Below are 24439 nucleotides of genomic sequence, written 5' to 3'. Positions count from 1 at the left end.
GAAAATAAATAAATATTAGACTTTTCATAGAACTTCATTCGAGTGGCGGTTGTTTTAATTCTTATAAATGATCTAAAATGAGGTCAGTGAATAATATCGTTGTTTATACTATCGGATGTTTGGGAGACATCTTCAAAACTATTCGCCAATAGCGTTGTTTCACATCCTAATCCTGCGGCCGACGCGGCGGGAAAATGGCGGAAATTGAAAATAAACATTTCATCTGCACCCCGGCACGCACTGCCCAAATTGACAATACAACCAATTTGCCGCCGCACACCGACCACCTTTGTATGGGAATTGAAAAATAATATTACTCTTTTTTCTATCACGTACACGTGGACAATCTCGAAAATAAACTATCATTCTTTTAATGTCCCGGTTTCAGTTACAAGACTGTTTGAAATGCCTGTCAAATAATTTTACCACATTTTCAAATTGTCATTTCACTTAATTGTATTACGATTCTTAAGTTCATTCTTTTAAAAGATATTTCCTTTGATTGTATGTAGTTGTGTAAACATTGTGAATGTTTAAACCCTATCTAAAAGTCATTAGTTTCAGATATTATAAACAAATAAAAGAGAATTTAATAAAAAAAAACTTTTTAATCCATTATGAGGAATACTACATAGTAAAATTATTTATTGTTTACTATATATCCATGCAGACATTGTATGCCAAAAGTTATTGGCCAGTCGCATTCCAATAGGAAAAATAAATGAATGAAAAATATTTCAGAGTGATCACTTTGTATAAGGTGATGAGAAATAGTGGTCTAAGCTTTTAAATTTTTTTTTCTGGCAAATGAGTCATGCATTCCCTGCTTTAAAGCTTTTAAACGTATAACTAATTAACCTGTATAATTATTTTTAATGATGTGTCTGTGTTACTTTCAGTACTCTTTATAAAAACAACTATGTCTACTTTTAGAAAATAAATATTGAAGTTAAACTTTTGAAATGTAATTAAAAATTATGTATTATTGAATACAAGTAAAGGTACAATGCGGACAGCGATACGACCATGGTTAGTGGGGTGTTATCATGACAAGCAGGAAGCGAGACGATAGAGTGCAGTGTCCATTCATTCAGTTTTTACAAAGCGCGCGTTTTGTAAACACGTCTCACTGCCGTCGCGACCGACGCGGGAATGTGCTGTCACTTTGGAACATTTAGCATTTAAAATATTATTGTTTCCTAATGTGTAAATCTCAGATTGTTTTATTAACCGTGCCCAATTGTTCTCTTACGTTGTTTAACTTACAGTAAAAGTTTCCGGTGAGTGTTTTTTTATGTATGGACATATGATCCAATATTTTTGATAATCATTTTTCTATACATTCCATAGCACATTTTTTTCTAAAAAATGTAAAACTGTTCTCAATAGTAAAAATGTTATAATTACCAAAAAGTACACACATTAAGTAATAATAAGCATATGGGCTTGATAACGACGGCACGCTGTTCTCATGTTAAGCATAATTATTTTTCTACAAATACGTAATGGTTAGTCATTTGTAAATATTTGTCATCACTTTAAAATGGTCTAATTATTATGTTTTTTTTTATTTTGTTAAAGAAGCGCAGGATTTATTTTTCGGATTCAATTGATTACACTTTTAAAGAAAATTAAAAAGTTGCATGACTATTATTTAATCTAAAGTTAATTTCAGTCTGGTCTCTTGCGAAACAGTAAATTCAATTCGGAAATGATGCCTGATAGAGTCGAGGGTTTTACCCTATTGGGCATCTTAGAATCGAAATCCTAAACGTGTCTTGATTGATAACGCAAGTCGAGGTTTGCTCAAAGTGGCCTTTGTACCCAGTCCACCAGTGTCCATTGATGCCGAGTGAGAGCTTAGCAAGCTCTGAATCAGGAGTAATATTTATCATCCTATTATTTACATTCCGGTGGAATATTTAACGGATTATCCCGGGCTAACTAGCGGAGGAATCAGCGATTTAGTTAAGCAAATAATCGCTCAATGAGCCACGAAGCGGATTACTCTCTATTGGTTGTCGAGATCAAATCAGAAATGAGAAGATCCGTAGACGGACAAAGATAGCCGATGTAGCCCAGTGGAATGATTAAAGTAGCAGCGGGCAGGCCAGGCCACACAGCGCGTAGAACAGATGGCCGATGGGGGCTTTAGGTTCTGGAGTCCACAATTCCGTAAGCGCAGCGTATGATGTCAACGCACGAGGTGAACAGATGATCTTAATAAGGAAAACGGAAGCCAGTTCAAACCGGTTCTTTTGAAAATCCATGGTGATAGTATATATATGATGTTGAAGTAAATAATAGACAAACGACAAATAACCAAAGCAGTGGTAAACCCTACATAGATAATGTCCAATAACAGACAATTTTATACAACACTCAAGGTGTCGTGTAAAATTGTGTCCCTTATTGGACATTATCTACCTTTCATAGGCACGTAGTATCCAATTTATGTATTTATGCATGATTCGTAATAATAGTGAATCATTTTGAAAATTTCCCGAGGTATTTTGCTTTATTAATATGGATGTAGGCCTACAAAAAACCAGATCACTGTATTTTTCATGTAAATGTTAATAATAATTTATCTAATACATGATATAGCAACTGTAAGTTAATATTAAACAGAACTATAAACCTTATACTGTTAGTTTAAATGTCTTTACTGATAATTAAAATTTATAAGTCAACTTTGCTTAATTAAACGATTATTAATAGTATTATCACTTATTTATTCGTTTACGCGCTTTCCGTAATTAGTTGAATGTAATTAATATAATATATACAAATTTATCACGCCGTTATTCTGTCATCGAAACTAGTCACGTAATGTTACTCTGATATAATCTTTGAGGTGATTTGCACGATTTTTTAAAAGTAGAACTTTATAAAATTGACTGCGCAATGAGTTTTGTTTCAGCAAGTTTTGCTTCTTGAATTCCAAGAATATGTGGGAATTCCGTTCAACGTATAGATCGACTAGCTTCTCAGTTATTCCGAGACATTTACTGCTTGTTAGGGTCAGCGCGTTTTTCTCCAAGAAGTCACGGCTACGAAAACTTTTGCAACAGGATTATGACTCTTCCGATTTGAAACGTAAGAAGGTCTAAGGTTCATTTATCATACGTGGAGATGAAAATTAAACGTCCTGACAAAGATAAACCGAAAATATATATAATAACCCGTTTTTGTTTCCGGATTTTTTTCAGTTAAAAGAATAATAATTAAAACTATCGATTATTTGAAAATAACATTAGCATTATTGATTTACTGAAAGTACTTTTAAGTTTATGCTTTTTTAAATAATATTTTTTATCGTTCAGAAAGTAGAAATAAATTTATTAACTATTCAATATGTAAAGAAGTATTTAATTTGATAGAATATTTTTATACAAATGATATCTCGATAAATTAAACAGTTTTTAACCACTATGCGAAATTCAGATATAATAGAATGTAAAAACAAAATAATCGTATAAGTACAAATTTTTTTATAATTAAAACAAAACATTTTAACTTTTGACTCACAATTCGGAGTATCTATGTATAATTATTGTGAAGGGTGAATTAATTGACCTTACTTAGAGAAATTGTTTTCATATTACAGTGGTAACACAAGCACGTGGAAACTGGTTAAAGACCTAGATTTTTATAAAGTACATGGTTTCTGTATTTTAGTTTAATATTTAGGATAAATAAAAACCTGCTCTTCGAAAAATGTTTTACTTATAAATTAATACGTAATTCAAATTTTATTAAATAAATGTTTGATTTATCAGAATTTACTTACGACTACATGTAATTAAATTGCATTTATGAATGAAATCTCATTACCTAAACTTAGTTCAATATTTAGTTAAAAAAATATAATGCTGTTAAAGATATACTGGGATACGAAGAAATGATATTCACAAAAGTTATTAACAAAAACTACTGCGACTATTATAAAAAAGATTGTAGTTTAAAGTTATATATTAACACCGTACGGATGTATGGGCATTTTATTCCATAGTTGACGGAATGTACATAAATTATAATATATTGGAAACTCTGTTACAAAAATATTCTGCGCATAGAATACATTTGAATAAATTTTAGTTTTTAGTAAATAACAATTATGTATAAAAATCCCATTAATAAATAGTAATTTCATTTTATCAATACATTTTTAATTAGTGTACAGTTTTTAAGCTCAATACAAACTTTTTCTTATTACAATATATGTGTGGCATGTTACAAAATGTATTTGGCAAAGCATAAGTAATCGACGAAGAGAAACGAGTTTAAATTAATATTAAAATTATTACAATTTAATAAGAAACATCTAAATTATAATTAAATGAAGTGGAAGTCACTCGATGGGCCAACAAATGAATGAATGTATAATTGAGTGACTCCCCACAAATAAAAGCAATTTTCTTATAGCCGAGCCCATGGTGAGCGTAATTTAATTAATGGGTCGCATACCTCTGATTAAAACTATTTCTGGCGTCCGTGCGCCAAGATCTAAGCCGCTAATCGAACCTCTTACTTAAATTTTTCTACCTAATAGTTTTTTTCCGTTTATAACAAGGACGACGTTCTAATTCTTATTACTTTAAATTGCACCGACAGTCCTTCATCAATATTAAAAGCACGTTCTAAATTCATTTCTGATTACTAAAACCGATGTTTGCCGTCGATAACATTAGTTTCAAAGAACACGAAATAAATGCTAATATTACACAACGAAATACCAATCCCATAAAGGGCCATAAATAAAACATGGCGACCGATACCTTCGATAGCTTTTGTCTTAGCTAATAAATGTTTAATAAGAATTAGGTAAAAGCAGCACTCTCCCGATAACGAGAATGTTCATTGCATTAGAGGGCGCCTGCATAATGTTATATTGACTCACTGCTTCGATATTATAAAAACTTGTGAGTGGTTTTACCGACGAACAACTATCGTTAACTTTAATAAAGAATAATATAAGAGAATATGAAGCGTTGAAGAGCGATTCGCACAGATACCTCCGAGTTATAATAAAATTATTGAAAGTTTAACTGGGGCGAGTCGTGTAAGTAACGATTATCTCGAGAACAGTTTACGCAGATCGTTTCAGCTAGAAAACACGTTTCGTGCAAATAGATTTACATCTCGATTGAATTTTAATTGCGGTAACGACGGACTGCACTCCAATAATGGAGTAAAGTTAATTATAAAAGGCAATTGATTTAAAAGGAGTGGTGTCGTGGCCGCGGTATGAATAACAGAAAAAGTTTTCAATTTCACTAAAAGGGACTGGTTTGTGTCTCAGAAGTCTCGTCTGGTTATCGGCTTGTAATGTATGAACTTACTCGCCGCGGCTTTATTTTATAACTCACTTCACGTAATAGGCTCCCGGTTGCTTTAATTCACTTTGCCCCTCGCCGTGCGAACCGTTTACTAATTTTGCTCTCGTCTTTGAGGATGTGCTAATAGCGACGATTGCGAGTGCGGCGCTACTCAGTGGATTATAAAAGGGATGTACAATCAATTCATTGTTAACTATTAAAACATTTACCTCAGAACTAAAAAAAATGTTTAAAAGGGAAAACACTACGGAAGAATTTAAAAGTTATTTTGACTTTTTAGTCGGTTAGAATAATGGTTGAATCAAGTACAATTAGAAAATTGACCACTCAAAAACTATAAACTATAAATGTATATAATATATATACCTGATTACTAAAGCAGAAATTAAATATTATAAATTTTTGATGTTGTCTTTAATTTGATATTGGTAGAGACTTATTTGCTAGAGATATAGGTACTACTATTTTACGCTCTTATTTAAAATTATGGTTATAAGGGTAGGAAATGTTATAATATTTCAAGAAGTATGTATCTAAGATTTTATTTTATGCAATAAATAGTGAGAAAATAGAGCGAGTTACTTTTGGAAGAATTTAGACAGAAAATAGTTCATCTATAGACCACTTTCGTTTGATTTTACTCTTTTGTGTATCTTATCAATTATGTATATAATAATTAAAAATTCGGTTTTGAAATACAGAAATGTCTAATAACAAAAATCTTGTTTTTTTTTTTAATTTATTGTGGCCTAGGTTTTGCGAGTTGTCATTCATACGTATTTGTATCCGTGTATATAACTACATATTAGGAGATACACAAAATTTAATGTCATAAATTCATCCATAAACATGCTTCATAAATTATCATGACAACGATTTGGAACATTTTACAACAGCCATCAAAGATTCTTTACGATCGATAGGGATGGTGACTGCACCGACTCATAATTAATTCGAGACGTTTGTTTTATAATGTAATAAAGTATAAGCAGAATCGGTTATAGCCAATCTTACATCTTTATCGTTGTACGACGTTATAGAACATAATATGAATTTTTTGTTACTATTTTATATTTTTAATTCTAATGGTTTTAAAAATGATTTGGAATGTTATCACAATCAGAGAAAGTGTTAGAATTTTAATAACTTTGAGTTATTTTAATTAGAAATCAGCATTACATCGATACAATTATAGATTAAAAAAAATTGGCAAGTTTTAGCGGCAGCGCACGGAACAGATAGCCGCTGATGTTTTGTGATACTGGAGAGGAGACCACAAAACAAAAAAACGTAAAAGATGTTTCATCATCACTTCACCTGCAGAATGTCCACGACTCTACAAGACTCCTTCATCTAGATTTTTAGCTTTTTCGACGCCTTTAACAAAGTTCACTTTGCGTAGTCTAGGACGTCCACCCGTCCTCAGCTATGCTGACCGGTCCATGATTTCAACTCCAAAACCTTAAGGGCCCAGCAGTCACCAGTTCTGCGCGCTATGGGCTCTACCCACTGCACCTTCAAATTGTTAATTCGAAAATTCGTCATTATGTTTCGTCTATGGATCTCTTCATACCCGATTCCTTCTTGTAGAGAAATCCCGACCAAAATGAAGAAATGGTAAATCTATCTATCTAAATAGTTAATCTAGCCGCCTTTTAGTTATTTACAAACTTACTTAATTCAATTTTATGATATCTGTATTGATACCGAGATAAATTGTTAGATTCAAAACGAGTTAGACGTTTGAAATAGATAAAGCGATAGTTTCCAGCTCTGAGGCGAAGTTTATAGTTTTGTTTTTGGCAGTTTTGACGGTGTTTCTGTCTACCTATTCTGCCTTTCGGTTGCATCTGAGGAAAAACTTTTAACTTCTTCGACGTATATTCTTTAGGGTATCGTGTTTGGCGTCTAGTACTGTTATTACTCTACGCATTCTCTATTACGTCGCTTATAATAAAAATATTATTTTTTTATAGCGAACTCTTTAGACACAAATGAGTAGACTATTGTTTTTAAATTTCATTTTTAGCATGCACTTGTTTCGTTATGAATGTTTTTATTTTGGAATTTGTAATTTATAACTAAATGGAAATATATATAGTTTGTTGTAGTATGTATGGTTACGTTTTGTTAAGTGGTTTGCTTTTTTGTGCTAATTCCATCGTTAAATTGTAGCATTGCAACAAATTCAAATGATTTTTTGGTTTACGGTTTATTTGTTTTTCTAATAACCACCCACATTACGGAACCCTATTTCTACATTACACAATCATGTGTAGCTATTAATGACAATATTATATTGTATTAAACTATTGTGTTTTAGTTCCTTTTAAAAAACAAATATAATACTCGCTAAAGTTCTTGTCTTATCTAAGGTCTGCTTAAATTATAATATGCCAAAATGCAAACATATGGGGTTACTAATTTTATATATTCATAATACTCACAGTTCCCCGGTCCCATTGTCATATATATATCCAAGTCGAACAATTAAGAACTTCAATGCATTTAGTCAAATTCCTTCGCTTAGAGATAAGTTTCTCTGTGTTGTTCGGATCTCCTTCACGGGCTGACGGGAGACACCTGAAAACAATAAACACGAAATTGCTACAATAATCGGCCCTCATGATCAGGCACAACGACTGTCAGACAATAGGGCAGATTACGCGATAGGGGTTTAACCGAATAGCAGCTAACTCGATTATTCGGCCATCCGTGATTGTGTTTAAGTCTATTAATATTTGAATTTCGTTATATTAGTGCGGCGGATGGGTGCTGGCGGTAATCCAATATAGCCGAACTAGCTATTAATTTAGTCTTGATTGAAGTGTGCGATATCTCTGCTACAACGTCGTTTAGAATTTAACGAGTTAGAAAAAAATCAAAATTTCGTTGAAAGTTAAATTTTACCGCAGAATATGTATTATACATAATAGTGCTGCGGTGGACCGGCGCAAAGAAAAGTCAGCGGTTGTCCTTGGAGGCGGCTAAGGGAAAAATATACACGGCGATTTGTGACTTGAATAAAAAAAACTGCGCTCCCCAACCTACACATCAAGCGTAGAGAGAACTGGCACTTACCTTCTATGTGAGTAAATTAAGAGTACGTAGTTTCTTATTTTCTTTCTCTACTACTCTTGTTGTTAATGATAAAGAAATAAACTAAATATAGAAACTCAACGTTAACTTAACAGCCTCTAGTCTCTTTAAGTACATGTTTATTAGTAAATCTTTGGAGGAAGCCTGTGTCCAGCAGCGGACGTTCTTATAAAATAATGTTCATGAATGACAACAGATATAGTGAGTTGGATTTAATTTCAAACGCACTAAATGCGATACAAGCAGACATCTTTCCTGTTACATACATAACATCGCAGCGAGATAATCAGAGAATATGCACGATTAAAGAAACAATAGTTTTGTTGGAAGGATGCTGTCGTAGGCGCGAGGGTGTAACGTAGATCTGTGCGGAAACTTCAGCCCCATCGCTAGATTAAAGAACAACTTAAGGAAAGCAATCTGCTAAATAAGTGCCGCCCTCTTTAAATTGCACGGAAGTATGCTCTACCACATGTATTAAAATAATACAAGATTTTTTTTATAGATACCTTTTTATTTGTGTCGTTAATATTGAAAGTAATCTATAAAATCTTTTTTAAATTGCGATAAATATGACAATAATAATTTTTTGACTTTAATCTAGGATGTTATATATAATCTGATAATTTCACGAGATTTTAATTATTTATTTCAATTATCGTGTGTGTCACTGTGAATTTAAAATAAAAAAATAAAAGGAACTATTACCTCATTACAACGCATAAAGACAAAAGGAGGCGAGGCTCAGGTTATGCCGGACGGGACGGCGGTTCTGACTGGAAGTCCGCATGTACAAACAAAGCACGTATATTTAATATTCATAAAAAATATAATTTTGCAATCAACAAGTCACGATTTGTAAATGAGGAAAAAGTTATAAATTAAACATTTAAAATATTTTCTGGTTTTAAAATAAACGTTTGACAATAGAATTTAAATAAAACAGAGAGAATTTTTATTTGAAGGTACAATAACAGATCGTAAAACTTTCTGCCACAAACTGCTATCGTATCATAGTGGACTGCAAAAATAACGTTGAGCCACATCTAAAAGTAACGTCGGTTGTTTGAATTATTTAGCTCTCGTCTCGTTACTTTAGCCGGTGTTTCCGCAGGTGTGGCAATCATATTGTCTCTCCCACACGCCGGGCGCGAGGGGAGACCGCCTCAGATCTCCCCAGTCGCGCTTATTCTTTAATCTCGCTGATGAATTATGATTAGCAGAGTGCACTCAATCCTATTAGTGTTGTCTGCAACAAAAATGCCTCGTAGATTAGTTGTTTGTAATAGACGCTACTCAATAGGATCCTTCTTTTGAATTACAGAGATACAGAGGGGCTTCAGAGCGATTTGGTAAAGCAACTTGTTACTTAGCCTTGTGACATGTGATCATGATCCGGATTTTTAATTTACTTGATGGTTTCAAAGTAAAATGTCTGTAAAAACAATTTAAACTAAAATTAAATAATGTAAATGTAGAATTAACTAAATATATAGAGATTAGTTATTGAAAGTAGAAAAAAATAGAGTAAAAAATTTAAGGTGTGTGGCTCATTAGTTGGTAAAAAGCTTTAAAGCTTTTTCACTTTATCTAATCACTCTGTATAAAGTGATCACTCTGAAATATGTTACATTAATTTACCTATGGTAATACAAAGTCCACGGGCACAGATAGTAAAAACCATAATTAATTTTAATATATATTAATACTAATTTTGATGACGCTTCTTTATGATATATTGACATTACGCTATTTAATATTTTCTAAACAATTGACTTTTTGATAATGCGTCTCTTGCATTAATTGGCAGTAAAAGAGATTTAAACTTATTACACCTATAACAAATCAGCCTGAGTATTTATCATTATGAAATTAAAATACTAAGGTAAACAGAACTGCAATAATATCTGCTTAAAATGTTGTTAAAAACGAAATAAAATCCTTTATGACCTACGCAAGCCGCCAAATAGCTCACTGTGGGACCACAAACTCCGATTATCCAAACAGAGCTCCCGAAACAGCGCTGTGAAATTTTAACGTGTAATTGATTATGAAGTTGGCCACTAATGGGCGAAAATAGTTTCTAATTTGGAGTGCGGCTGCGCGTAATTGGTCTCGCACGGTTTCAGTGTTAATCATTCACGTGGTGTGGATGCTGGATGCGCCGTCCCTCGCGGTTCGGGTGGAGAATCCTGGAATTTAGACTGAATAGTACTACTGGCCAATACTGTTTTGCATACGTACATCTACGAAGATACGTACTAGATACGAAAACATTTTAATTATATATACAATCTCTTTAACTAATCTACTGAAAAAGGACAAAACTAAATCTTAAAAGATGAAAGGTAATCAAATATTTTTTACAGCGGTTGTCTCTTTATTTTCTGCAAGTACGACGATAATAAATACTTACTAATTTTGAATTTATAACGGTAGTTACAAGGTATTTAATGAATTAAAAAGATATATCGTAAATCTTAAAGGAACAAATATTTAATAAGAACAGGATATATATAATATATTATCCCTAAAAAGTAAGATTCAGAAAAATGTTTCAAAATGAAAAATTCTGTCTGGATCCGCACGTGTTTATTAAGAATTGAATAGCTTAAAATGTTATAAACAGTTCATTTAAAAAACAGGATTATTCCGTTTTCAGTTTTGTGTTATTTATACTATTTTAAGGAGCATAAAACATAACAGGATTAACGAACAAAAACAAATCAAAAGTCCAGGCCACATTGACGTATTAATGGAGCCAATGATAGCTCTTCGACATCGACGTGAAAATACTTTCGTATAGTTTTTATTGTTGGTTCGATTGACGTGTGTTAAATCCTGATTCATGCGTATTGACATTCGAAAGTCCATGCTAATGGAAGGCGTGATTTTTTTGCGTCTAATCTATTCCATTGCATTCGCCGCGGTTTGTTTTCGGAGTGCCGTGGCGTGTCTCTGTCACCAGTTGGACGGTAATTATTCACGAAGCCTTCACGAGATTTACGTGGAAAAAGCCGTCAATAGTGAGATCGCACCGTACGATTGTCATCGTGTTATAGAATAATTCCATTAGAAATATCTGTCCGAAAATTGGCAGGATTTTGTGGTTAATATTTTGTATTTTAGATTATTGTAAATTACAACAGGCATAAATATTAACATTTTTTTAACGCCTCTAACAACAAAACTAACTGTATCTAGATTACAAGAAAAGTGCACATGGCATGCTAAATTGAGACTATGTTAACACTTTTAAGCATAGAAAATATTCTTGATTCTTTTTCAATAGTTAGATTCCGTAACCTCAAATGGTTACAAAAGGTAAAATTTCTTCGGTAAAGACAAAAGAGATTAATATTCCTTTGTTTCTTATAACGATAACATAAAACATTGATCTTTTTCACAACTTGTTGAAATACCGTTTAATATGTATAAAAAACAAATTAATGTTAAATAAAATTTTCGTCTAATCATTTTAAATTATCTCATTATCAAAATTTTCATCCACGGTACTAATAGGTTGATTAGTTCCTGGTATAGAATAAACAAACAATTACTGACACAATTTGAAGCGCAGTGTGCATACTTCCGCTCAATATCCGTATCCTATTATTTATGGCCGCCCGATCGGGGCACTCTCAAAAACATACAAAAGTGTACGACTCGAGCAATTTGTCACGGGGTTCACAATGCTTGGTATTGTTTTACCCAGCTGGTTCTTAATGCTCGTTCTCATTGTAGCAGAAAACTAGCCAATGCGTTGGTAAAAAGTTTTACGCTCTGTTCATATCGAGACGTGAATAAGACGTTGTAGTACGACGCTTAATTATTACGAATCGAAAGAGTTTTCCGTCGACTCTATGATTCAGTAGTTACAAAGTGGTCGGTTGTAACGTTTAGAATAAAGGAAGTTGCAGCAAATAATTTCAGTGCAACTAAACTAGATTTAAATTTGATTATGCCATTCAGACATCGCTTTTTTGAAAAATCTTGTTAATATTTTCCGGAAAAATGGATTTTAAAATTGGTCTAGATGACTTGGTGATTGCAAGTAAACAAATATACCATCTGTATTGCAGTCGCCGCCAAAATTTAATTGAAAAATGTTTGTATTTAAAGTGTTAATTAACCGTGACAACGCTCCGTGCTTGACTTTATTGCTTAGTACGGGTCTGTTTTTTCTTTCGCGCGGTCCAAATTACGGTTTTTATTGCCATTTATTCGATATTTTAAGGTATATAATTTGTTATAGTTCGAAAACCTCGAGTCGTGTTTCACGTTCTCATTAATCGGTTGACTAGTTGTGCTAATTTTTTCGTGAAATATCACAAGCGATAAATTTCATGGTTCGGGATTTTATGCCGTAATACGAGACGATCTTATGAATTGTACCGTAGCGCGGATTCGACGTGATTACCTGATAAGCTACTTTTATTTACGCTTAGAGCGGATAAACTTTGTATCAGATCAATTATCGTTGATTATTAATGTGTGAAATTTTATTAAGAATTACGGGAGCTTTTTATGAAACGATTAATTCGTTCGAGATTATTCATTCGAAAACGTAAGTATGCTTTTCAAAAGATTACAAATAGATTCATAATTATTATTTTACTTTTAAATAAACACCTTTTATTATGTTTTGAATTTGTTATTAAATTCATTGAAACTGTGTACATATTGCATTATATTTTCCACGTCCACCCACGAGGCGGGATGCGGGCCGCTTCTAACCGATCTTATTAAAAATCTTTGGAAGAGCCCTTTGTCCAGTTATGGACGTCCTGTAGCTGTAATTTTGATGATGATGTTAATACATTGTAAATCACAAAAGCTTACTGGTCTTCGGGCGTAAATCAACATCATAAATACGCATAAAATAAATATCCAATTATTTCATCTAAACTCTTTGCTTGCTTCGGCGAATACTACATAGAGTGAGTGGTCACATTAGAATTGAGAGGAGTCCTCGGATTGAGCTATTGCTCAATACGAGTGCAGTTGTGTTATTTAATTCAAGAGCGTTAGAGAGGAGAGAAACATTTTTAAATTAATTGCTGCAATTATTGTGCGTAATCTTCGTTTAAAAGAAGCCTCAATTAAGTCCTTTACTTTGTCAGCAGTGTGAGAGACGGACGCCGCAGCAGGCAAGCGGCAGTCCGGGGTTGGGCGCGCACATGCTAGCTATGGACGTGACCAAGGAGTCCCGTGCCTCCCCGTTGCCTGCGAACTCGCAGCCATCCGCCACGACCTCCTTGCAACAAGCTCCGCAGCCACAGGTAAAAACGTTCTCTTTAATATTTTTTATTATAAACTTCTCATTTATAAATAGGTTTTTACGCTAATTATTATTAAAAAAAAACCTATTATTTTATAACAGAACTTAAATTTCACTACTTTTTCTTGAGGAAATAAGATTTTCTTGTCTTAAGGAAAGATGACCATGTCATCAATTATATTTATATTTTTAAGTTATTTGGTTCATCATAATCATCATTCTTTCATACGTAGAACACCCACAGCTGGGCAATGACTGCGCCTATAGATTTCCATTAAAACCGGTTGAAAGCGACTAGCTTACAGCATTTTTCAACGACTAAGGCTATCGTCGTTTCTACTCTAGAACATTAAGATCCGAGCGATCAGTTTTTCTACACGACATATGGTTATTTACTTTTAATATAATAAAGTTTTGTCCACAACAGATCTGTGCTGGCTGTAGTAAAGTGATTACTGAGCGTTATCTACTGAAGGCGTTGGATCAGCTTTGGCATGAAGACTGCCTTAAGTGCGGCTGTTGCGACTGTCGCCTTGGAGAAGTAGGACAAACTCTATACACCCGTGCCAACTTAATTCTGTGTAAGAGAGACTATTTGAGGTAAATTTAAATTTCATATTGACTTTTCTTTGTTAGTCATTATGTCAATCGCTTCGACGACGAGTCTTGCGCTGCCAGCATTCAGCAACTTTGCGTAACCTTATCTATGTCGTCGGTCGATGTAGTGGAAGCTAATCCACGCCTCGTCTACCGATTCGTGGTTGTCACTTCCGAACCTTTCGACCCCAACGGCCTTGGGTTCCTTTGTCCACTAGTTAATTTCTTTTTAATTAATGATAAAAAACGAACGAAATGTCATAGAACAAATTGTCCTTCATTAGGATAATTATAAAGTTTGCCTCAACAGATTTATTTTTAAAGCATTAATAAATCTGAATAAAAAAAGATTTGATTTATAGTTAGAGAATAGGTATAACCTTGTAGCCTAAGTTTTTTATTCGATACCTATTAAATTTAAATATTACTTCCGATAAATCTCTAGTGTCTTGAAAAAAAAACAATTTTTAGAATAATTTACCACAGAATAAATCAATTTGTTCGATATTTAAAAATAAATAGCGTTATGGAGAAGGCGACGATGCAGAACGATAAAGATGCTGAATTTCAATTTATTTTCAGACTCAGAATACAATTTTTACTGCACTTAGCGTTACCAATAAAAATTTTATTGTTATTTTATCAATTCAAAATGTAATTGGAAACTGTTTTGTTAATTTTTTGGAAATTTCTTGTAATAGATATTTAGCCTTTCTTTAAACAGTTTTAGATAACTTGTTAATAATAAAACAAAATTGACGTAATAGAAAAATTGTGCATTTCAGTAGACTAGAACTATGATTTTTGTGTCAAATGAACCGTAACAATTATTTATATGTGTTATGATATTAGAAAAATATCTTGTTTCATTTTTAAAAGTTGTTGTAAGTTGTATGTGATTACAGAGCTGAGTATTATACATTTGAATCATATAAAAGCAAAAAAAGCAAAATAACATGAATGAAAATTATAGAAATATCAATTTTATCTTTTTAATGTTTATGCGATTTTTTTAGTGAATTTATCACCCATTTGCTACAAGAGTCCAACATGCTAGTTACAATACAATAGTAATGGTTGAAAAAAAAAACTACTACTATAATAATTTTTTTTCGGTTCCTAAAAATCTCTTTTAACTCCCGAATTTGCTTCTATATTTAAATAATTACTTTTATTAACTTGTTGTGACAGGCTGTTTGGCAACACGGGGTATTGCGCAGCATGCAACAAGGTGATTCCTGCCTTCGAGATGGTGATGCGCGCACGCAGCAATGTTTATCATCTAGAATGCTTTGCTTGTCAACAGTGCAATCATAGGTTTGTAATAAACAGTTTTTATTTTATTAGTCACCCTTGAAAATTCCCTACCATCAAACGGCAAGGATTTTATTTTTTTAATGTTTTTCACTTGGATTATTTAAAATTCTATTTTAATATTTATGATTTAATGTAGTGGCCACGAATTGCCTAATATAAATATAAAGTTATAACTAATTACTATTAATTAGTTTTTTATTTATATATTCTCTTCTTTGAGTTCTATTATAATAATGATAATAAACTACCATTTTATTATTATTATTATTTTTATAAACTACATTCATTTAAAATACTAAAATAAATTGTTATTTTTAATATATATTTCGGATAGTCTTTGTTACAGCATAAAATGCTTGTACTGATTTTTTAAGAGAATTTTCGACCATTATATAAATAAAAAAGAAATTGACAATGTTTCAATTATTTGTAAGGTTTATTCACATTTAAGCTGTTTTCGCATTTTCTTTCGTTATTACGATATGTATATATGTTTCGTCATCATTATTATCATGTAAGCTGATAGATAGCCACTGCAAGGCATAGGCCTCTTTATTTGGAGGAGGCCACTTGTCACTTACCGCAAACTGACTATGTCCTCGGTCCACCCTGCAGCTTAATTTTATTTTATTAAGGCTCACATACAGCACGTCATTATACACATTTTCATAAGTTTCATACATACACAATTATAAAAATGTTTGCCTTTTGTAGACTTACGTAGTTTTGTACGCTGGCCGTAATTATGCTGACTACGACCTTAAAATAAAAGTTAATAAATATATAAAATATACTTAAAAATTAAACGCTTCTTTAGAGAATAATACGCTACAAATGAATAGAAAGTTGTTAAAAAGTACATCATTGTTATTGTCTCAGTCGATAGACACCCACTGCAAAGCAATGGTCGCTCTCAAAGATCGCCACGATGACAGGTCTTGCGCTGTGACCAGCCAAAATGTCATAAATTCCATCGATTTCCCGCCATCTTGACCAGTCAAATAAAAAATAAAATTAAATAGTACGTAAGTTAAAACTGTTAATAAGTAAATAAAAAAGTAATATTATTAGTTTGAGTAGTATATCATTAGAATCTTCTATCATCGCTTAAAGATCTCAAGCACTACAATCTAAAAAGCAAAAAAAAAACACACACAAAATTGGACTCGGTATGTTACGAAAATTTAAGTTGTTTCGTGCCATTGCTTTGTTTAATTTTGTAACTTGTCACCGGCGCCCGTGTCCGTGAAAATTGAATTGGGACCTTAGATTGAATACAAGTACGGTGAGGAATACCCTATTTACGAGTGAGATAAAATATATAGCGAAATGTAAAAAACGAAAGAGACAGTTTCTGTGGGGCTAATCCAGCGAATTCTAGGCACGAACTAGGAACAAAGACAGCGATTAAATTTTTCGGTATATAGGAGATTCGAATGCATGGAATATGTTTATTAAAGCAAGCATTCGCACGATTTTCCTTTTAAAAATTTATTAAATGTATTATGTTAGCAATCTTTATATTATTCTCGATTAAATTAGTTTAAACTTTATATGATTAAAAATTTTGTGCAAAGTTTTTTTTTTAATTAACCAGAAGTCTGGACGAAATTAGTGTGAGTATAAGCAGGTATACCGATTTTAAATGGAATCCTGTATTGCTTATGGCTATTCTGGAGTTAATACCATTATGATTGAATATGTTTCTATTAGCTAAATATTTTTTTTTTCCTTTTTGCTATAATGCATTCCAATATCACAAGTTTCTGTAAATTAATGTTTTCATCCGACCCGTCCGGATTGTGCAAGAACTGGTAAGTACTCGTACAGGTATAGTTTAGAAGACGCAATCTTCACCGGACTTGGTTCGCTTAAATAATAGAGAGGCCACGAAGATTGGAGTCGCTCTGAATGGTTTATACGTCACTTGTGGACCTTTCCAGTGTTGGTAACATTCGCGCGACAGTTTTACCCAATTGTATATTCATTCGACTACGGATTTAGTTCGTAAAACATTTCTTTGCAAAACGCTTAACGCGATATGAGGGGGATGCTTCTAGAATATTCTAGATGGATCCCACTTAAATAGAGATGTAACTTCTTAATAAACTTTGAATATGAAAATAATTTTCCCCAAAGATTTCTCTGTTTATTTCCAGCACTGTTTAAAAAATAGTAGGATACTGATCTAAGACAGAAATGAAATAATTATTTTCTGAGAACTCATTTGAAATTTTGAACTTTATCAATATTTATTAAAACACATAAACATTATCATCGGTCGTAGGATTTTCACTGCTGGTCAGGCGTTTCTCATAGATTTCCAAAAGGGCAGTTTGGAAACGGTCGGTTTTTTGTTAACCTTAATTACCTTACTTAACGTAATTAAATAATCGAGACCGTATTAATAATTATATAAACATACTTATATTTACAAATATTGAACATTTGCCGGGCGAAACTATTAAATATCACGTACGAATCAATTTCATAGCGGGCAGAAATCTGAATCCAATTTGCGGTCTGTCGGATCGGTGGGGCGGGCGGCAGATATCAGAGCCGAATATCGTTAAACGGGTAAATTATTTAGCAGCTATCTGGTTGCCCGCGGACGCAGCGCCACGGAAACGTTGATCGCACGCCGTCCGTGTGTCACGCATCCACCGCCAACTTGTCCAAATCTGTCAGCCTGCGAGACATAATCCTACAAATTTTACGTCGTACTGTCCTGTCAAATTTTAACGTTCCACTGTTTGTCTAGGCGTAGTTAATTTTTAATCAGCGCATAAACTAGTTTACTTTTATGCCGTAAGGAGAATGGTAAGGCGTAAACTTGATTGTAACACGCCCTATCAATATAAAGCTGATAATGAAAGTATTAGGTCGAGGAAATATTCTTTTCATAAACATCAAGTAAAAACTTTATAGTGGTACTAGTTGTTGGTTGTGGGTTACATTTTTAAGTTTCAAATCAAGTTTTAAATTGTTTTTTCGAGCAGTCTTTCGCTTGGTTTAATTTGTGATAAAATGAGTGAATATACTGAAGAAATTAGATACATTTTATTTTAAAATGTTACATGGTATAAGAAAAAATTTGATGCATGCCTCGAAAAAAATTGTGTCGTTTATGGACCTAATTCTAAGTCATTAAGATTAACTAAAAGTGTAACTCAGCAGTTATTTAACTGTTAAATTTCAAATGAAATCTTAGAGTTAACCATTTTGAGCTTTTATAGTTGACCAGTGATATGATTTACTTGCTAGAGATCAAGGTCGGTGTTACGTTATATTACTGGAATAATGAGTCATGTATTATAATGATAAGTGCATACGTGATCAAGCGCAGGATTTTCTCTTTAAAATTTATAATGGACTGTATGCAAAATAAAAGATTTATTGAGTATATAAAACCTTATTTATTTCAAAGTACATACATCATCACAACAATATTGAAGAAAGTAATTGATACAATAGAGCCAATTTTCTTCCGAATAGGCTTTGCTGAGTACCTTAGAAAAGTCAAGACACATTGATTTAATTCATGTATAAATATGCAATTATGCATATTAATATTGGTTCCAATTTTCTTCATATACTACAACTGCCAAGTACGGAATGTTGATTCTGTCGAAAAAAATCTGGAGACAAATTCCATAGCTACTCTTTTAACCCTAATTTTACATTTTTTCCTGTTATAAATCTCATATACATGTTCATGGTAAAACTATACAAACTTGTAACATTTCATAGTTGAGAATCCTTATAATAATGTTGTTACGATAAATAGACAGGAAGACTGTAATCCAATAAGTTATTTAATAGATGTCGTTTAAATATCGTCGCGAATCGCAGTTGTCGAGCCACATCAGCTTACGAAACAGTTTTTACTTTTTACTTATTTATACTCTGATTGACGCACCGGTGTTGCTTTTTAAACGATTTTGTTCTACGGCTGAGGGGAAACAGTCAATAGACACGTCCGCTTACGTAAAACGTCAAACTTGGCGTCGACGGCGACACAACACAATGGCCACTCGCACAAAGCTTAACTTGCACCCAGTCATTAAAATTTCGTTCTACATCTTTTCCATTACGCGACTGCAGACAAAAAATAGCGAAATAAAAAAAAAGTACAAACCCCCGAAAAACAAAAGTCGGGGACGGGGAGAACAGGAAATAAAGTTAATTAAGAGCGGCGAAATCGACTGAGTTGCGGTGGAAATTGGCCCCTTAAAAAAGAGACATTTGTAGCCGAGCTATTGCGCTTAATTTTTGTGACAAGTGAAACAAAAGAGTTGGCGGGTTGGACGGAGACGCCGGAGGGGGGCGAGGGGAGGGAAGAAGGGGAGATAAGGTTGGTGTTATCACCGGCTGTTCCGGCGGCCAGTGGCTAGTCGAAGGCGATACCTTTTGTTTTGCCACATTGAGGGATGCGCGCTCGCGTGACGTTATCGCAGCTCCTTGCCCACGCTGACCTTTCCACTCCTGATACTAAATTTTATTCCTCCGACGTTTCTGGCACTTTTCCGGCTTGTTTTCTGTCTTGATGCTATCTAAATAGTTTTTGTTGTTTACTAATACGTTACGGAACGCGTCGCGGTATTCGATTTACACAGAAACCTTAGTATCGCGCAGGTATAGGGCGCATTAGCCGCGCCGGCCGTGGAGAATTACTAATTGGATCTTCATGCACCCTGCCCGCCCGGTTAATGCATCCGCCTTGTGGATTGAAGAGCTACCGTTGTAAGCAATAGTAGGAACATTACCTTTAGGTTTTAAATAATTTTAGAATATCTTTTTATCTTCTTTGTATGACACCAACTATTTGTTTTAATCCGTACATGTTGTTGTTACATTAGACGCAAACTATTAAAAAATAGAAAATAATATATATTAAAGACGTAAACATGCGGATACTTTGTGACGCAATATCTATAGCATAATAATGTCATATCATAACTTTAACAAAGATCAACTGTTCATATTATAGGCATGTGCCCGCCGTTCCATGATCTCCAGCCTCCAGAGCTTCAAGGTCCTAGCTGTTATATGTTTACATACTGTGTAGTTTTTCCACTGCCACTTCAGATTGCCAAGCCGTCGGGCTTATTATTTGTTTATTTTTTATTACTTACTTTCGTTGATCTACAGATCTCCTCATTCCTAATTCTATCTTATAGAGAAATCCTGGGCATAGTCTTCTTCACGGCAAGTTGAGTGACCATGATCCTGCCAGTGAGGCCCATTATGTTAACATGATTGTAAATATGATGAGATCCAGTTTCACTGTTGTATTATTTTTTTTCAAAATTTATTTAGGTTAACTTTATATTTGTCTAGCTCAGAAGTCTGGGTATCCAACCGCTTATTACGGACATTTCTTGAAAGCATTTTTAAAGGGCACAGCAAATGAGTTGCATACTTCTTCGGCGTTTTCATTTGAATACAAAGTGGTTGTATTGAAATGAAGAAAGAATAACTTCTTTCCGTAACTAGTGTGTTTTTTATATAATTACTTAAGGTTGTATTCACACCTAATATCACGATGTAATCACAGTCAAACTCTAGTCTTATTAAGTATATTTAATCAAGATTAAGTAGCAATGATTGATATTGATAATTAGGAATATAGTGTCAGTTAGTTGTAAGGTAATTAGACTGTTATTTAAGTTTCTTATTGGACACACCACATACGTTTTGGAGTAATGTGACTATTTGAATGACGACGTAGATTTATGCGAATAACATTTATGAATAAAACTATTTTAAGGTAGTATGGGTCACGAGTAAAACCGGGAGCAAAGCGCACAAAAGTCAGAAATATAAAAATACACCACCACATAATTCTTTAAAAATAGTTTAATCCATTACTATTTGTACAATTAAATAGAGTTGTATCCACGCAAATCTATCAATACATAATTTGCTTCGTTCATAACAGACCCGCCTGACTGTCTGGCTGACTAGCAAGTACAGTTATCGATGTGTGCAAAGTCCAGCTATCTGAATCCGTCAGAATCGTTGGAAATTTCGAAGTTAATTAATTGCACGTATCCGGCCTTATCTTCCCCTGGAACGTACTGTTAATTTAGAATTTAATTGTTCGTACAATCCAAGGTTTATCTTTAACATAAACATTGTTTCTGTTTTTATAAATTTACGCAATATTGTAGTGTAATAGAATTATTTGTTTACAGATTTTGCGTCGGCGATCGCTTCTATTTGTGCGAAAACAAGATCCTTTGTGAGTACGACTACGAAGAACGGTTGGTGTTCGCGAATATGGCTTACAACCCACCGCCACTTGCTCATCTTAAAAGGCAAACCACTCATCTTTCTCCGCCTCCGGTAATTGAACTATTAATCACAAAATAATTTTTCTTTTGCACTACCTAAACCGTTGTATCGCGCCTTAGGAAAACGCGGCTAGATAGGGACAGATGAAAAGTGCAAGAGCGCCGTCGCCGTAAGTTTTGACGATAAACTGACGTAACGGAGCGGCCAATACTCCCCCATATCGTCTCGCCGCGTGCTCTAAGACGTGGTACAGCGGTTTAGGTAGCACAATAAAATCTTGTCTAAAAGAAGCAGTATACTTTTTTGATAATGTGATTTAATGATTATTAGTAGTCACTATTTAACATAAAACATACTCGTACATCAAATTGCCAGTAATACATTGATTTCAGCGCAATGATATGTTAATTTTTAAAAAAAAAATGCTATTCTTGCATTATGCTCCAAAAAATTACCAAAGTAAATTAAAAAATTGATCAAGAGTCTTTCATTGTAAATTTATGTAACTAAATAGTACTAACATACGAGTATGTAGTCTTATACAGAAGAGGAATTTAATTGTTGTTATATCACAAGTTTGATGTTCGAATAGTTCACTAAAGAGAATTTTTATGCAACGATAGTTCTGTTAGGTTAACTTGCACATTCCTAACGAATCAATGGCGGTATCACTGTTAGTGATAAAGAATATTTGATATGTAGTAAATACATCGGTCATTGATGCTAATTTATTTTTAAAATCTTATTTTTGTCAAGATTTAGTTCAGAGATTTCTATGAAAATCTGAATGCGTATGCATAGCTGATTTGAATTTTGGTTTTTGTTTTTATGAATTTTATTGGTAAAGAACCAGAAGCATGTTCGTGTGTTTTTATAATAGTATTTAAAACTTTCTTTTTAACAGACAAGCAACGCAATGGGTCTAATGAATGGATCAAGCCGCTCTGGGGATTTGAATAACAATATGTCTGGATCCTCACCTGCAGCGTTCGTTCCACCGCCGCACCTCAAGCCACTGGGGCTCTCCGCGACCAGCTGAGATTATCGCGTGTGAGATACGGCCCACCCTTACGCCAAGTATCAAAACTGAATTTAAAACATTAGTGAAAGTGTCGGTCAAAGGATAGTGTTCGTGCAACTTTTAAATCTCGGTCTTGTGATTAATAAACTGTTTAAATAAAAAGTGGTGGTTCTGATGAAGATATGACGATAGTTTCTAATGTGTATCAAAAATATGCCAAAACTTCGGTAGTTAACAATGTCAGTAATATTTATAGTATGAACTGTTTCTTCTAGGCTAAAATCTTCTTAAAATATTCTTATAATTCGTTTCTCTTTGAAAGGTGATCTCAGAAGGGCAATTTCTAATTAAGGTGGTGCATTGCCGGTGAAGCTGACGCGGGTTTAAGTCCGCCGGTCATTGTATTCTAGTGCTAAAATATTGATGTTTGTGTAAATAATGTAACTATAAAATTTTATTTAGTTTCTACGATAAGGAACACTCTTATGTATTATCGTAATAGGGTTGAGTTCTTAAAGAATAACGTCGATCAAATGCTATTATTTTTAAAAGTTTGTTCAAAGATATGTTTTGGCCTAGCCATACATTTATTTCGTCGACTGTCTTTCAATTTGTTGTTTATTTTGTACATTGTAAATTACTGTTAAGTTTATCTATAAACATTGTTAAAATGTGTGTATTATTTATGTATATAACATAATTAATCTATGTAGGTAGTTTATTGTATCTAATTATAATTAAACAATGGTAAATATGAAATATTTGAATTTAGCAAAATGTAAAAAAATAGTTTATGAAAATAATTAAAAGAAATGCATAATTTGGAATAGTTCAAATTAGTTTATTTAGCGATATTTTAAAAGGATCTTTGTATTGTATACACATTACTTCTAACTCCGCATTTAATTAGCTAGAATATGCATTCCTAAATAATAAAGAGATGTTGAGACCACAGGCCGACCGCGAATTTGTGTACATTATTAAATGTATGTGTCTGGTTCTATTCAAACCAATGATTTGACCAAAGATGTAGCCCATTAAAACCTTGTTCAATATAACCTCTTTTATTATAACAACAAAATTCCTAATATTACGGAATAGCGGTTAATAAACAGAAATTTTAATATGTAACATCAATATAGTGCATAAGGCTCTTAAAGTACAAAACTACGATTAGCTTTGGCAGCTGCTTTGAAACGCGAATAAAAGAAATCTTAAAGAAGTGGTTTTCCAATGACCTTAAATAACATAATATCACAATGAATAACATTCGAAGTTTCATTGTAAGTATCATATTGCCCGTTAACCTAAGGGAATAATAGAAGGAAAAATGACGTCATCATTTGCAGAGGTGAACGGAAATTTGAAAAGGTCTTTTCTGCTTGGTAACTTTCAAAATTGAGATCATACCGTTTGAATGTCACGAGCGTAAAAATGTCATCCGCTATATTGTTGTATTTTGTTGATAAAACGACGCGTCGTGGA

General features: G+C 33.2%; 1 protein-coding gene across 5 annotated transcripts in view; it reads left to right on the top strand.

Moving 5' to 3' along the window:
* Positions 1-23996, top strand: part of Bx (Beadex) — a 68220-nt gene extending 44224 nt beyond the window's left edge. For 2 of the 5 annotated variants that reach the window (XM_068771625.1, XM_068771624.1), the window contains exons 2-6: positions 13565-13723; positions 14150-14322; positions 15511-15636; positions 21834-21984; positions 22838-23996. In XM_068771625.1, coding sequence (XP_068627726.1) covers positions 13565-13723; positions 14150-14322; positions 15511-15636; positions 21834-21984; positions 22838-22972 — 744 coding nt within the window. In that variant the 3' untranslated portion in view covers positions 22973-23996. Of the gene's footprint in view, positions 1-1126; positions 1281-13564; positions 13724-14149; positions 14323-15510; positions 15637-21833; positions 21985-22837 lie in introns of those variants that run through there. The other 3 variants (XM_068771627.1, XM_068771628.1, XM_068771626.1) reach the window with 3 other exon arrangements.
* The last annotated feature ends 443 nt before the right edge of the window (positions 23997-24439 follow it).

This window comes from Battus philenor, unplaced genomic scaffold (assembly GCF_028537555.1).
Source record: "Battus philenor isolate CCGP_79_NKW_IND1 unplaced genomic scaffold, ilBatPhil1.0.hap1 SCAF_4, whole genome shotgun sequence".
Lineage (NCBI taxonomy): Eukaryota > Metazoa > Arthropoda > Insecta > Lepidoptera > Papilionidae > Battus > Battus philenor.
This window is presented reverse-complemented; position numbering and strand designations above follow the sequence as displayed.